We start from the raw sequence: 14,720 nt of genomic DNA, 5'->3' as shown, positions 1-14,720 counted from the left end.
AACAGATCAGATCAAACCGAGAACAGATCAGATTAGACCGAGAACAGATCATACATGAAGGATCGATCACGCCCCATAGTCAAAAATAAATTATAGTAAAGAACCAATTTTTAATTTTGTCAGGAATAACCTAACTTCAGTTCTTGAGCGGTAGGGGGTATATCATACAAGTACCCAACTAAGTTCCGTCCGAATGAATTTAAAGAACTGAAGATTGCTTGAGAGTTGGGATGAACAATTTGTAAAATAGCTGATAAAATTATGGTTTCCAGTCTTGTAGTTAGAGATTTAGAAACATATTTTGCGCAAGTTACGCTTGGTTCTGCATTTTTTGATTATCCGGTTACAAGTTGCATTTTTCCGATTTTAAGGATGGATTTATCCAAATCCATCGAGAACTTACTGGCCAATCTTGCAGAGATTCTCTTGCGCTTGTGATACATCTCCAACAGTTGTACCAATCTTGAGAATTGGCAGAAGTCAGTCACAGTCCCCTCCTTTTTGCACAGTCCCCTCGTTTTCTTCCTTGATTTGATGACATTCTTGATTCAATAAATTGGAAATTCATATTCCAACTAGCGCCTTCTCAGGCAAGAAACAATAAGAATAAGACTTGCTACATATGGCAAATACTTGCTATTTCATTAAGGCCTACAAAGAAAGGTTCTTCAATTTATTTTTGATTTTACCTGACCTCGTTATGAGACGTTTAAAATTATTTTAAATCCCGTGCTTTACTTAGGCGTTCAGTAGTGTAAAAGAATTTGCTAACGTTAGTCAACTGATAAAAAGTCCGTTAATGACCTTCAATCATATATTAGTAAGCTGCAGCGAAGCACGCAAAAATGACATTGTTCATTTTGTATACGAGGGAAGCAGCAAACTCCAAAAATATAAGATGGTATAAACACGTGAAACACATTAGAGAGTGGTAAACGCTTTGAGATACACTGAAACCTCTTTCCTAATGCTCTCCTGCGTATGTCTGGTCAAAATCAAATATTGAAAAGAAAAGAATCATGAAAATTGTTTTGATAGAATGATCTCATGTGTTAGTGTGATTTGTCTCATTGGAAGATTTTCCGAACAACAACGATTAAACTACAACCAAAATGAACACTTCCTCCGCGTTAAAATGACGTGGAAAAAAGATATTCCCAAGTTTCATCGTACCATAGTTTTTTTATATGAAAGTTAAAATTTTTTTACTGATTAATTAGGTCCATCTATTAGTATACCAATGTACCAAAATTAATATTTCGCTCGAATAGTAAATGAGGGATATCCAAACAGGACGCTCAGACCAAGGGTCCCTAAAATGCTAAGAGTTTTGCATTTTTATATGGGGTCGATGATAGCCTACCCCGACTCGGCTTTTCCATCTCTGGGCCGGTAGGCATGCGAATGTAATATCTTATTATACATAGACAAAGATTTTCGAAAGAGGAGGGGCCCTAATACCACCAGCCCTAGTAGCCTACCAATAAAGGCGTATATAGAAAATACTGCCTTTAATCAAGAAGGATTAAATATAAATTCCCCCCCTCCACAAGAAACAACAACAACAAACTCATTCTATATCTATACGGAAGGCCAATTAAAGTTGAGATATTTGGGCATTAAAATGTACTCTTTGAGGAATTCTGCCCCTCTCCAAATTCTGCTCCCCCTGTATATTATTGATCGTAAACAATATTGATATTTGTTTTTTTTAACCAAGGAGGGGTCAATTTAGATGTTTTTTTCTATTTTTAATTAAAATACCATAAAAGGTTACTTTCAAACGTTCATTGTCCACCGTCTGGCAAAAAAAAAAAAAAAAAAAAAAAAAAAAAAAAATCTAAAGAAGGGCATTTATCCCCTGTCCCAATTGGCATTCATGTAGACTCCCAAGTTCTCTGCAGCATTACTATTTATGGTACTTGTGTATTATCCCAAAAACACTCAAGAGGTGAAGTTAGGTTAATCATAATGGAATATACTAAAATATGATGAAAATATAATAATTTTTTTTAATATTTTTGGAAACTACAACAGGGAATTATGGAAAGCAGGCCACCAAGAATGCATTATATTAAATGCAAAACCTAACCATCTCTATATATTAAGTGTTTAATTAAAATATACCTGTATTGTTGTTTATTTCACGAAAGAATAAGCAAATTATAACCGAATGCGAGGGAAAAACCGGTTTTATTCAGATCAAAGAAGGAAACTTACTGATTGTGTTCGGGAAAACACAGAAGGACTCTTTCCATTATACTGCCACAGTAATATAAGGAAAAAACAGATGTTTTTTATTAAAAACAAAAGAAGTAAAACTGTACATAGAGTAATAGTGACAATCTATAGACCTGCCGATTAAGCTAAATTGTCGATGAAAATTTTTCAAGGTACGGGGGTGGATAGCGCCCAAGATGCTGGAATTTTTAGGCATAATGAAAACTGCTAAATTACATCCACCTTCAGGGGCGTAATTTGCAATGGGACAAGGGGCAACTGCCCCCAGCTAAAATTTAGTTCCTTCAAAAATCTTGTCAAAACTAAGCATGCATAAAAAGTACTTGTCTAGAATCTGGGTACACACGCGAGAAGTGAAGTTTCGTTAATACTAGCCTAATAAAAAAAATAAAAAAAATAGGATGGAAATATAATAGTCTAGAAACAAATTTGGGCTACATATTTGCACATTAGGGTGAGGGGGGGGGGGGTAAGGCATGGCATATATTAAATACATAACCTAACCTAGCTACCTTTTAGTCCCCCTAAACCCCAAAAAACTAAAGTTTAAATCCTTGTCACGGAGTGAGCAACACATCACAAACCTGTTTATCAATAGCGGCTTTGAGATTTCGATGTGGTCTTTCTTACGTGTCTACCCATATTCTAGACAAGTACCGCATAATTTCAGCATATACAGAAATGGGGCGGCTTTCTTTTGTATATCTTTGCTTTTACGTTACTATATGGCTCATTTTTCAGTTTTCACTGTCATTTTCAATCTATTTGGGAAAATCGTCTTCAACTTATCCCCCCTCCTCCCCCTAGGATCCTGACGAAATTACGCCACTGCCCACCTTAAGTATTTTAGAACCTTAAGCAATTTTGGCCTAAGTTCTTGTTGAAACATACAGCGAAACAAAAATGGGTATTGGTGCGTTAAACGTACACTTTTATATACTAATCAGAGACGAAATCCGCCAGACTGGTTATTTTCAAGAGACCGCTATTGAGAAATGGAACACAAAGAGTAGTTTTCATTGCGTTTACGATATTTAAAATGTTGTTTTTTGGGGTTTAGAGGGGGGAGGGAAAGATACCTAGGTTAGGTTAGGTTACGTATTTCATATATGGTATGCTTTACCCCACCCCCCTAATGTGCAAATATATACCCCAAATTTGTTTAAAACTATTATATATTCATCCTATTTTATTTTATTCCATTAGCATTAACCAAACTTGACTTATTAGAGCTGTCTGTATAATGCACCAGTACCCAAAAATGCCCCCTCCCCTTGATTTTGAGATTTACCTTTTTTTTACCTTCGTTTAAAGAAAAATTGAAAAATTCCTTGCCTTACCCCCTCCTTTACACTTTTGTGAACTGGCTCCACTGGCTACTTACCTGCTTTGATTTACTCGTTTTAGATCTATCTATTTGAAGAACCATAACTATGTTATTACAGAGACTTTGGTAATTATTGGTTATATAATATCACAGTTCATATAATTATCCAGTAAGCTTATCGCAGATCATTTCTGGTCTTCGTTCTCGGTGCGAACAAAAAGCTCCTCCCACTTATTTCTGCATTAGCGGGAATGCGGGTTAGTCTGTTTCCGATTGTTTCCAACAAAGTGCATTATTCGTAAAAGCGGGTTCCGACTTGTTTCCAATTAGATCACAGTCTGACTTGTCTACCCGTGAAAAGATCTGACTTCGCTTATGTTTATATCTGCAAAAACGTTCTCCAGAGCACTCGCACCCCGGTCCGGGTTTTTATAATGGGTGAGATAGAGAATGATCATACTGGATAATTATATGAACTGTGTATAATACACACTCGAGAATTTCAATCGGGAATGATGCGAACGTGACACAAGAAACTGGTCAAGCAACTTCTTTATACCAAAGAATTAGCTTTGACTGGGTTGGAAAATAAATTTTAACTATATTTTATTTAACTATTCAGTTGATATTTTGGTAGGTTAGGTTAGAATAGGTTTGTTTAGGTTAAGTTTTTATTATTAATACTCAGCTTTACCCCCCCCCCTTTAATTTGCAAATACATAACGCAAATTTGTTTCTAAATTATTATATTTTCATAGTAATTTTGTTTTATTTCATTAGCATTAACCAAACTTCACTTTTCGAGTGTTTATTATGTAACCGATAAGTACCACTACTTATCAGTTATATAATAAAAAGTCGAGAATTTCGATCGCTAAAGATGCAAACATGACACAATAAAACTGGTCAAGCAACTTCTTTATAACAGAGAATGAGCTTTGGCTGGGTTGGAAAATAAATTGTAGCTATATTTTATTTAAGTATTTAGATAGTATTTTGGTTAGGTTAAGTTAGAATAGGTTTGTTTAGGTTACGTATTTAATATATGTTTTGATTTATCCCCACCCCCACCCCACCTAATATGCAAATTTATAGCCAAAATTTGCTTCTTAACTATTATATTTTCATCATAATTAGCCAAACTTCACTTTGCAAGTGTTTATTATATAACCGATAAGCACCACTTTTTATCGGCTATATAATAAACACTCGAGAATTTCGATCGCGAATGATGCAAACATGACACAAAAAAACTGGTCAAGCAACTTCTTTATACCAGAGCTTAAGTACCGAGACTTTTTCTTAGAGTAAACTATGATCTAAACTTGCTTAGAAATGTGAGAATTATTCTATTTTCGTTGATTTTCTAACTATTTTAAAGTATCGTAAAGAAAGAATGCAAGGTAGATTTAAACAATGTAATTCGGTGGGCAGATAAGGCTAAATGTCAACTGAGTTATCACAATGCTGTCGTCTTATGATGAAACATTAAAACCAAAGTCATACAATAGAATAACATAGATTAGCCAAAACTTGCAAAGAAATCATAAATATTAATCCTCCCTGGCTCTTCCCCAGAATGAAGCCCCTGAAGAGAATTTGGTGCTAATGCTGGATTGGGGTGGTAAAGCAAAGTTAAGCGAAGGAATGATATAAGTAAATATGTATGTTAGAATTTTTCAGTTATTTTCAGAATCTTATATCATTTTCTTCTGAGGAGGAGTAATTATGCACAACCACCAATAGTTTCTCTTAAGTTAGAAGATGTGGGGGCAAGAAAAGTAATAGGTGTAAAATTCTAGATGTTTTTTTTTTTGGTATCTTAGAAAATAATTGCATTAGGACAATGAACTTTCAGGAACGAATAACACTTTGGAGTTAGCATTCCTTCGAAGGAACATTTTAGTACAATATTGCGCGTCGGGAACCACATGATTCCTTATTTTACACTCTTTTTAAATATCATGGTTGCTTGCATTCCACCCCACCCCTTGGGTCCCAGTTATAGCCCTAAAATTTACTTCTCTGTTATTTTTATCTCGCGGTGCTTTACCTCTTCTTTATTAATCTGTATTCTGGCATTCTTCATCCACTGAAATCCACTTTTGCATGAGTGACAGCAATAGAATGGGATTAAAATGGGAAAGAAATATAATATTCCAAGGTACTATCCCATTTTGCGGGCCTCTAAAAAGTCAAGTTTGGTTGATGCTAATGAAATAAAATAGGATATATATATATATATATATATATATATATATATATATATATATATATATATATATATATATATACATATATATATAGGGGAGAGAGGGGCGATACCGCACGGGGCGACTCCGTACGTTTGACCTGTCGTCTAAAGGTTTTGAGCTAAGCCTTTCAAAAAATTCCCACTAGATGCCCTTCATGTAACTCTCATTTGGCACAAGTTTTAAATTTTGGAGAAAAGAGACAGCCGAGAAAAGGGGTAAGGAAGTTTTTATATGCTTGCTGGAAATACTGACATATGTAGTATTTGTCAAATATTTTCTAAGTTTTTGTAGCTCTTGAGCCGTGAGTTAGCAGGATCAGACAAGGTATACCCCTGCTATTTGTATGGTAATTTTCATCAGTAAATATCAGGCTGTTATCTACGAAAAAAAAAAATTTCAAAATGGCGTCAACATGGGGTAACTCCGGACACTTTTTTGGGGGTGATTCCGGACACTTTTCGTGGTGTCCGGTTTCGCCCTGTACTGACGGAAGTCTTTCATAAGTTGGAAAATTGAACTATGTGTAGCTCGAAGCAGAATATTGGTAAAATTGACTGTATTCCTGTTGTCTTATAGAGAAACTGAAGTGATTTGTTATGACTATCAAACTTTGTTTTCAACATTTACACTTAGACAAAAGTTACCCCTTGCCTTACAGCCTTGCCTATTTAAACATAACTACTCTGTGTAACAATCTTTGTCTTGAATCAAAGTTGTCCAAGATTAAGTCTGCCTATTATTTAGATACTTTGTTCCAACTTTAAGATCCTGTGTTCAAGATTGGACAGCATTTTCTATGATTTGGCTAAGCTTAACCTTTAATTTCTATCCGAAATTAAGGCGTAATTTTGACTGTCTATGCGTTTAAAATAGTCTCGACCTGTCACTGTTTATGGCAAAAATATTCAAGCTAATCTTAATCGAATATTCTTCAATACTTCCTAACTGGTGTACGGTACCAATAAACCTTACCCACCCCCCACCCCTCCTTGTTTAAAATACATAGTCTGAATTGTATACATTCAATGGATTATTGTCTTATATATTATAATGTTTAGTTTTATAATATATGTGATTGGAACTTATAATTAGACAGTGATAATTCAAAAGGAGTCATGTGAGAATTATATATAAGCTTAGATTTATAGTACACCTTCACAGCTATGCAGATCAGTTCAATTCATTTTCACCCATCATATTTAAAAATAATACTTATTATTAAATGATTTACTATTATGTTGAACAATAAACATTTATTCAATGCCTACTTATATCAGAAAGATTAACAGTAGCGTCAAAGGCTGTATCCCAGGGGGTAGAGGGTTTGAAACCCCCCGAAATGTTTGTCCGACTTGTAGAAACGTAAGAAAAATGAACATAAACAAATGATTGATGTGGTTTTTTAAAGTTTTTTTGTTTAATGTTTTGTATTATAATGTTAAACTAAACATTACACTGCCTGCAGGCATCTTTCCATTCTATGACTCAAAGAACACCTCAAAGCATGGCATGACCTGTGTTAATTTCCATGTTGTTCTCTTGAGGTTCTGACAATTATAAATTTCTTTTACAGATGGTTCGCACCTACATTCGAAAGGGGAGTGGTCCTCCTGATCCAGACTTAGTCAGGCGTGCTGTTATTCAATTTATACATGGGAAGTTGTCTTTCCGAGCAACAGCAGAAGAATTTTCCCTGAAGAAGAGTACCCTTGCGGATGCCGTGAAACAATACAAGGCAAAAATGCAAATTCTCGAGCAGAGTGGTGCTAGTGGTAGCAATTTTAACAATGACTTTGTTCAGAAGAGCACTAAGCTTGTTTTTACTTCCAAACAAGAGAAAGAGCTTGCTGCATACCTCGAAAAATGCTCACTACTTAACCATGGGCTGACTCCCTATGTAACAAGAAAGTTAGCCTACCAATGGGCAATAGCATTGAAGATAAAATTCCCATCAAGCTGGAAACTGAATGAGAGAGCAGGAGTGGATTGGCTAAGAGGTTTCATCAAGCGGAACGCCAGTTTGTCCATCAGAAAACCCGAAAATACAAGCCAGGGTCGTGCTGCCGGCTTTAACGCCGTTGTAATTGGTGTCTTCTTTAGAAATCTTCAGGCGTTATATTGCAAGTATCATTTTCCTCCTGGTCAAATTTGGAACTGTGATGAACCAGGAGTACCCACAGTTGTTCAGACCCCAAAGGTGATCGCTAAAAGGGGAGCAAAACAGGTGGCACAGACTGTGTCAGCAGAAAGAGGGGAATATACCACAATGCTATGCTATGTATCTGCAATTGGTGAGACAATTCCACCAGTGTTTGTTTTTCCAAGAGTCAAAGCTCCAGAGAGGATGTATTAAGATGGACCACCAGGATGCATTGGCATAGCCCATCGCAGTGGATGGATGACTTTGAAAAACACCCTTTGTTCCATGGAATACTTTCTAAAAGAGGTCAAACCCAGCAAAAAAGACCCTGTTTTACTCTTGTTTGACAATCATGAAAGCCATATTTCAGTAGAATTAGTTTCCTAGTGTAAAGATAACGCCATCCACCTCCTAACTTTTCCTCCCCATTGCTCTCATCGTCTCCAACCCCTTGATGTTTCAGTGTATGCACCATTGAAGCATGCAATCAGGGAGTCATTTGACAATTGGATGCAATTAAACCCTGGTCAGAGAATTTCAATACATGAAATAGCAAAATTGTGTAGGCATCCCTTTCTGGAAAAGCTGAATCCTCAAAACATCACAGCTGGTTTTGAGAAGGCAGGAATTTGGCCTTTAAATCCAAATGTGTTCACAGAAGTTGATTTTCTGCCTGCTGAGGTGACAAACCGCCCAGATCCAGCCGAACAGATTGCCCCAGAAACTTCAAATATGGATGATCCTCACCTTGGTTTATTTTGTGATTCATCTCCTGTCATGATGGGTCAACAGCAGTCAAACTTGCCTACGGCAGTAACTCCTGAAAGCATCAGACCATATCCACAGGCAAAAATGCAAGTGGGTCCGCGCAAAAACCGTAAAAAAGGCAAAAGTAGAATTCTGACAGAAACGCCAGAAAAAATGGCACTAGAAGCAGAGACTGAGCTAAGGCTTGCTAAGAAAAAGAAGAAGTCGCTAAAAAAGTCAAAGGTTTCACTCATGGCTGACAAAACTAGAGACAGCATTTCAGATATAGATATACAGCTCAATGACGAGTCAGATGACGAGTCTTTACATTGTGGAAGTATCAGTGAGTTTGAGACAGATGAAGAATTATCTTGTGGAAATTTTGTGCTTGTGAGGTTTACGGTTGGAAAGAAGCAAAACTCTGCTGTTTACTATGTTGGTGAAATAGAAGAAATAAGTGGCAGGGTAGCAAAAATAAACTACCTCCGCAAGTCTGGTAGGAAGTTCATCTTCCCTGAATTTCGAGATTGTGCAGAAACTGACTTTCAAGACATTATTATGAAGCTTCCCGCACCGGTATCAGTAGGAGGAACTGGGCGAACAGCCAAAGCTCTTGTATTTGGCTGTGATTTGGCCCAATTTCCCATACAATAAATTTAATGTTACATTTAACTTGTATATTATCTGAATTAAATGTTAATAATATCTGAATCAATAATTACAAGCATGAATTAATGAATGTACGGAAATGCCCCATGTGTGTCCGAAGTCACCCCCTGGTTGGGGTGACTTTGGACACTTGAAGAGGTCACACATTTTTTGGTCTCACCAAGAAACAACTTGATGGATGTCATTGAAAAAAATCACCAAGAAAAGTGAATAATTGAGCTATCTATTCATGTAAAAAGGAAGTTTGTATCTTAAGAAATACGCTTTTTAGGGGTCAAAATCCTCAAAATGTACGGTTTCACCCCTCTCTCCCCTATATATATATATATATATATATATATATATATATATATATATATATATATATATATATATATATATATATATATATATATATATATATATATATATATATATATATATATATATATATATATATATATATATATATATATATATATATATATATATATAAATATATATATATAATAGTTTAGAAACAAATTTTGGCTGTATATTTGCAAATTAGGGGGAGTGGGGACAAAGCATAGCATATATTAAATACGTAACCTAACCTAACCTAGGTACCGTACCTTCGCCCCCCCCCCCCTAAAAAAACACCAAAAAACAACACTTTGGTTATCTTAAAACCATGCTATACAACGTATTTCTTTACAGCGGTGTATTGAATCATCTCATAAAAAACTATTTTTTCATTGCGTCTCTCCCGTTTGACTGTAGCATCTCTTGTTAGACTTCTTTAAAGAGGCCCGCAAAATGGGATTGTACCTATTCCAATTAATAGAAACATGCTGTATATTATAATGTACGAATTTCACAGTTCTATAGTTTTCTTCCATTTTTTTTTTTATATATATAAATCTAAGAGCTATTTCTGGAACCATCAGGAGGGTGGGGACAGTGGCTTCCATTCGGGGGGGGGGAGTGGTTGCCCCCAATATTTTGATAGAAATTATGCTACTTCTTTGTTATCTAGTACACATTCAAGAATTGAAGTTGGTTTAATCATAATGGAATATATCATAATATGATGAAAATATAATAGTAACAAAATTATGGAAACTACAACAAAAAATTATATAAGGGGGGCCGCCCAGGCCGCATTATATTAAATACGTTACCTAAACTAACATATCCTAACCTGACCAAAATACTAACTTAATATTTGATTAAAAGGTACTTGTGTATTTTATGGTACACAACGCTATATACTGTACAAGGAACTACTGGTCAATATATACCAAATCATATTATTGAGTTAGGACTAAAGTGAATACACCATTCGATGCCTTTTTTTATGCTGATTACGAATATAATAAGCATTTCTATCGGAAATGAATTCCCCCCCTATACAGGCCAATTCAGGGTTAGGATAGGTTGGGTGAGGGAGCGCCTATTTAGGGGGGGGGGGCTTAAATCATTTCTAATAGAAATGCTTATTATATTCGTAATCAGCATAAAAAAAGGCATTAAATGGTGTATTCACTTTATTTGAAACTCAATAATATGATTTGGTATATATTGACCGAACTACTAATGGAAACTCGTCAAACGGATATTTGTAAGAGATAAATGGATGGCAAAGCGTGGTTTGTCTTTGCGTTTACAATATTTAAACTGTTGTTTTTTGCGATTTAGGAGGAAATGGTTCCTAGGTTAGGTTGCGTATTTAATATATGCTATGCTTTACCCCCCTCCTCCCTAATGTGCAAATATATAGTCCAAATTTGGGTAAAATTCTACTTTAGTTACTTTTCGCTATCTTGGAAAGGGGTTGGGTTAGGAAAATGAAACTTTCAGGGATGGATCTACATGCTAAGGTATGTCCCGGGAAGGTAATTTGAAGTACCTACCTCCAACCCCTTTCCAAGATAGCCAAAAGTAACGAAAGTAGAATTTTACCATTATCACATATCCCATACCCTTTGACTATCCGGATATGCACCCCTCCCCCCAATAAAAATGCTAGATTCACCCCTGCTAGTTTCCCAGAAAATGCCGAATGCAGTCATGGCTTTAGATGCAATAAACAATAAAACTTACCATAAACACCAAAAGTCAAACAACAGAACACAGCTATTAGTAATAATCTCATTTTTGTTTTATTGTTTATCCATTAATAAATATTAAACTCTCCTACACTATCAAATGCTATTTGACTACTACAGCCACAACAGATTTATTTTTGGCTGTGCTTCAGTCGGGTTTGCCTTTGACATTTAACATTGAACCCGCTGGGTTGGTCTTGCAGCATAGCGTTACATCTGAATATCACTAAGTCTAAATGATCATGTTGGTTCGCTAAATCTAACGATAAAAGTAAAGAGCAAATTCGGTACTTATATATTATATTATAGGACAAACACTCAAGTTTACGCTGTGTAAAACTCGAGAACAAACCGGTTTCTTCTTCAGTTTTTTCAGCTTAGCGTGAGACAAGACAAATGACAGAATAAATGTAAATATATAATTTGGGCTTATATTTGCACATTAGGGGGTGGGTGTAAAATATTTGGACAGTTTGAAGTAAGAAAACAATTCTGACTTTATAATATGTCAGATAATTGTACCTAACACATTTTGCATGTAGACCTACTATACTTTACTCCCACCCGCATAATGTGCAAATATATAGCCCAAATTTGTTTCTAAAGTATTATATTTTCATCATATTTGATGATATATCATTAGAATTGAGCATCAGGGAAACAGGTTCTAATTAAATGAAGCACTTGAGTGTCTGCCGTATTCTAAAGTATTATATTTTCATTATATTATGTAATGTTTCATTAGGATTGAGCATCAATGAAACAGGTTCTAATTAAGTCAAGCACTTGAGTGTTTGCCGTATAATACACAAGTACCGCAAATTTAAATAGAGAAAGATTGTCGTATTTCAGCCTGTGCAGCACATATTTATTTATTTTCTTACGGAATTAAAGTACCAAATTAAAACTTGAAACGAAAAAAGATTCTACAAGAGTACCAGGGGACCCGGATTCGCTCGGTAAACAAATTTTAGACATAGAAATAAAGAAAAAAAGATGCTAGGGGGACTAGTTGCCCTCCAATCTTTTTGATCACTTAAAAGGGGCGGTAGAACTTTCAATTTGCACTTGAATATGCCCTTTCCTGATATTCTAAGACTATTGGTTCGATGCGATCGCCCCTAGGGGAAAATCAGCAAAGGAACAAACACGCATCCGTTATCTTTCTCCTGCCCAAAAAAGTACAAAATTCCACATTTTGCATATGGGAGCTTGAAACTTCTATACTAGGGTTCACAGGTACGCTAAATCTGATGGAATTATTTTCATTAAGGCTCATTGACTTTTAAGGGGTATTTTCCTCCCTTTTTGAAAATCAGGCAAATTTTCTATGGCTCTCAGCTTTTAATGGGTAACACTAAACTTAATGAATCTTACATATTTGTACTTAGAACAATAAGCCATTTTTTTAAATATGTCTATTCCTATTTTCAGAGTTTTGGTTGCTTTTGAGCCGCATTGCTCCTTACTTACAGTTCCTTACCATGAACTGTTTGATAAGCTATGTTTCAACCGCCGTCTTCTTTTGAAACTTTTCAACTCTGTTGCTTTACCAAATTATTTATACATAGCATCGTTTTGGAAAATGTTTAGTAAAACAGATAAGTCAGAACTTCGTTCAATTTACTTTCGTTTCGAAAAATATCTTCTACTTTTCCCCCCATGGACTCGCAACTCTTATCAAACAGTTCATGGTAACGAATCACAGGCAGCGCAGTAGCGCTGCCTCAGTAAAGAACGATGTGGGCACAATGTGTTGTTGTTTGTTTTTTTTTGGTTGTTTCTAAATACCCAGGCACTTCGTATCGAAGGAGTCGTCGCAGAAACTTCGAAAAGGGCTCATTCGATTGAAAATTGGAGTGGCTAGTGCCCTTTTTAATAGTCGAAAGTGATTGGAGGGCAACTAGCCCCCCCCCCACGCTTATAATTTCACCAATCATATCCAATCAAAATTTTGAGATAGCCATTTTGTTCAGCGTAGTTGATTTCCAGATAGAAAATATATTCTTGAGGAGGTCACTCCCTCACAACCCTCAGGGCAAGGGTTTTGTTATACCCTGGGGGCATGTACGGTTTTTATAGAAGGCGTTGTCGCAGAAACTTCAAAATAGGCTTATTCGATTGCATATTCAAAGGGCTCGTGCACTTTTTAATAGTCGAAAGTGATTGGAGGGCACCTAGCCCCCCCCCCCTCCCACGCCCATCATTCCCCCAACCACATCCAATCAAAATTTTGAGATAGCCATTTTGTTCAGCGTAGTTAATTTCCAGATAGAAAATATGTTTTTGACAAGGACACTCCCCCACAACCCTCAGGGCAAGGGTTTTAAGTACTGCCCTGGGGATATATAAGGTTCTTATGGAAAGCATTGTCGTGAAAACTTTCAAACAGGCTCATTCGATTGGAAATTCACAGGGAAAGAACCCTTTTTATTAACCGACAAGAATTTGCGGGCCACTAGCCCCCCCCCCCGCGAGTAGAAGTGACCCTAAAGGCCCCACGAGGCACCCCTGCTGCCATCTACAACTTTTTTGCACCCCAAATAAGGGCATAGAGTCATTAGGGAGAACACGTGGTGAATGGGGTGAATGACCTAAATTTCCAGGGAGAATGATTGCGTAATCAAAGTGTGTCAACAACAACAACATCGACTTTGACATTCGCTGAGAGTGTGCACTTACAACAACAACAACAGCGGGCCTTATTGAGTCCGAATAGACTCAATAAGGCCTTATTGAGTCCGAAACCCCTTAGAAACAACAAATTAATTTCCCCTTTTTTGACAGATCAATCAACCAATGACATCATCTGTCAGACTTTAAAAATTTTCGCATAGAAACGATTCTCCAGGAATAGATCCAAGTCATTAATGTCTTTGCCTCGGAAACAACTCTTTTGGTCGAAATCCAAAGGATATTAATAGCCAAAGGCCATGGAAACAATTCTCCAAGAAACATCTTAGCGATGAATTGTTTTAGCGCGGGAATCAGGTTTCTTATTTATTTGAAATGCATTAGCGCAGAGATGCCAAAAACAAAAGGAACACGCTGAATTACGTTTAGGGATTATTTGGGCGAAACTGTTTTAGACAGGTTATGGAACTATTTCGGCGAAACAGTTAGAGACATTTTAAAAGATGATTTTTGAAGAGATTTTAGAAGAGAATTTAATGGTGAAACTCTGTGGTCGTTATAATACACAAGTTTCATTTGAACAGTGTTGTGAGGTCCTCTAACCCAAACCCCAAGGGTTCCAATCCTCCTACCCCAAC

At 36.2% G+C, this 14,720-nt stretch overlaps 1 protein-coding gene and 1 long non-coding RNA gene across 2 annotated transcripts in view; both read right to left on the bottom strand.

Moving 5' to 3' along the window:
• qsm (Zona pelucida superfamily protein qsm) overlaps nt 1-11,595 on the bottom strand; it is a 75,362-nt gene extending 63,767 nt beyond the window's left edge. The window contains exon 1 of the mRNA XM_089099265.1: nt 11,444-11,595. Within this exon, the coding sequence (XP_088955391.1) occupies nt 11,444-11,495 (52 nt within the window). The 5' untranslated portion in view covers nt 11,496-11,595. The remainder of the gene's footprint in view (nt 1-11,443) is intronic.
• Nucleotides 1-14,720, bottom strand: part of LOC148945010 (uncharacterized) — a 540,330-nt gene that overhangs the window by 241,671 nt on the left and 283,939 nt on the right. The window lies entirely within an intron of this gene.

This window comes from Artemia sp. Qi Xiang Cuo, chromosome 13 (genome assembly GCF_049724085.1).
Source record: "Artemia sp. Qi Xiang Cuo chromosome 13, ASM4972408v1, whole genome shotgun sequence".
Taxonomy (NCBI): Eukaryota; Metazoa; Arthropoda; class Branchiopoda; order Anostraca; family Artemiidae; genus Artemia; species Artemia sp. Qi Xiang Cuo.
This window is presented reverse-complemented; position numbering and strand designations above follow the sequence as displayed.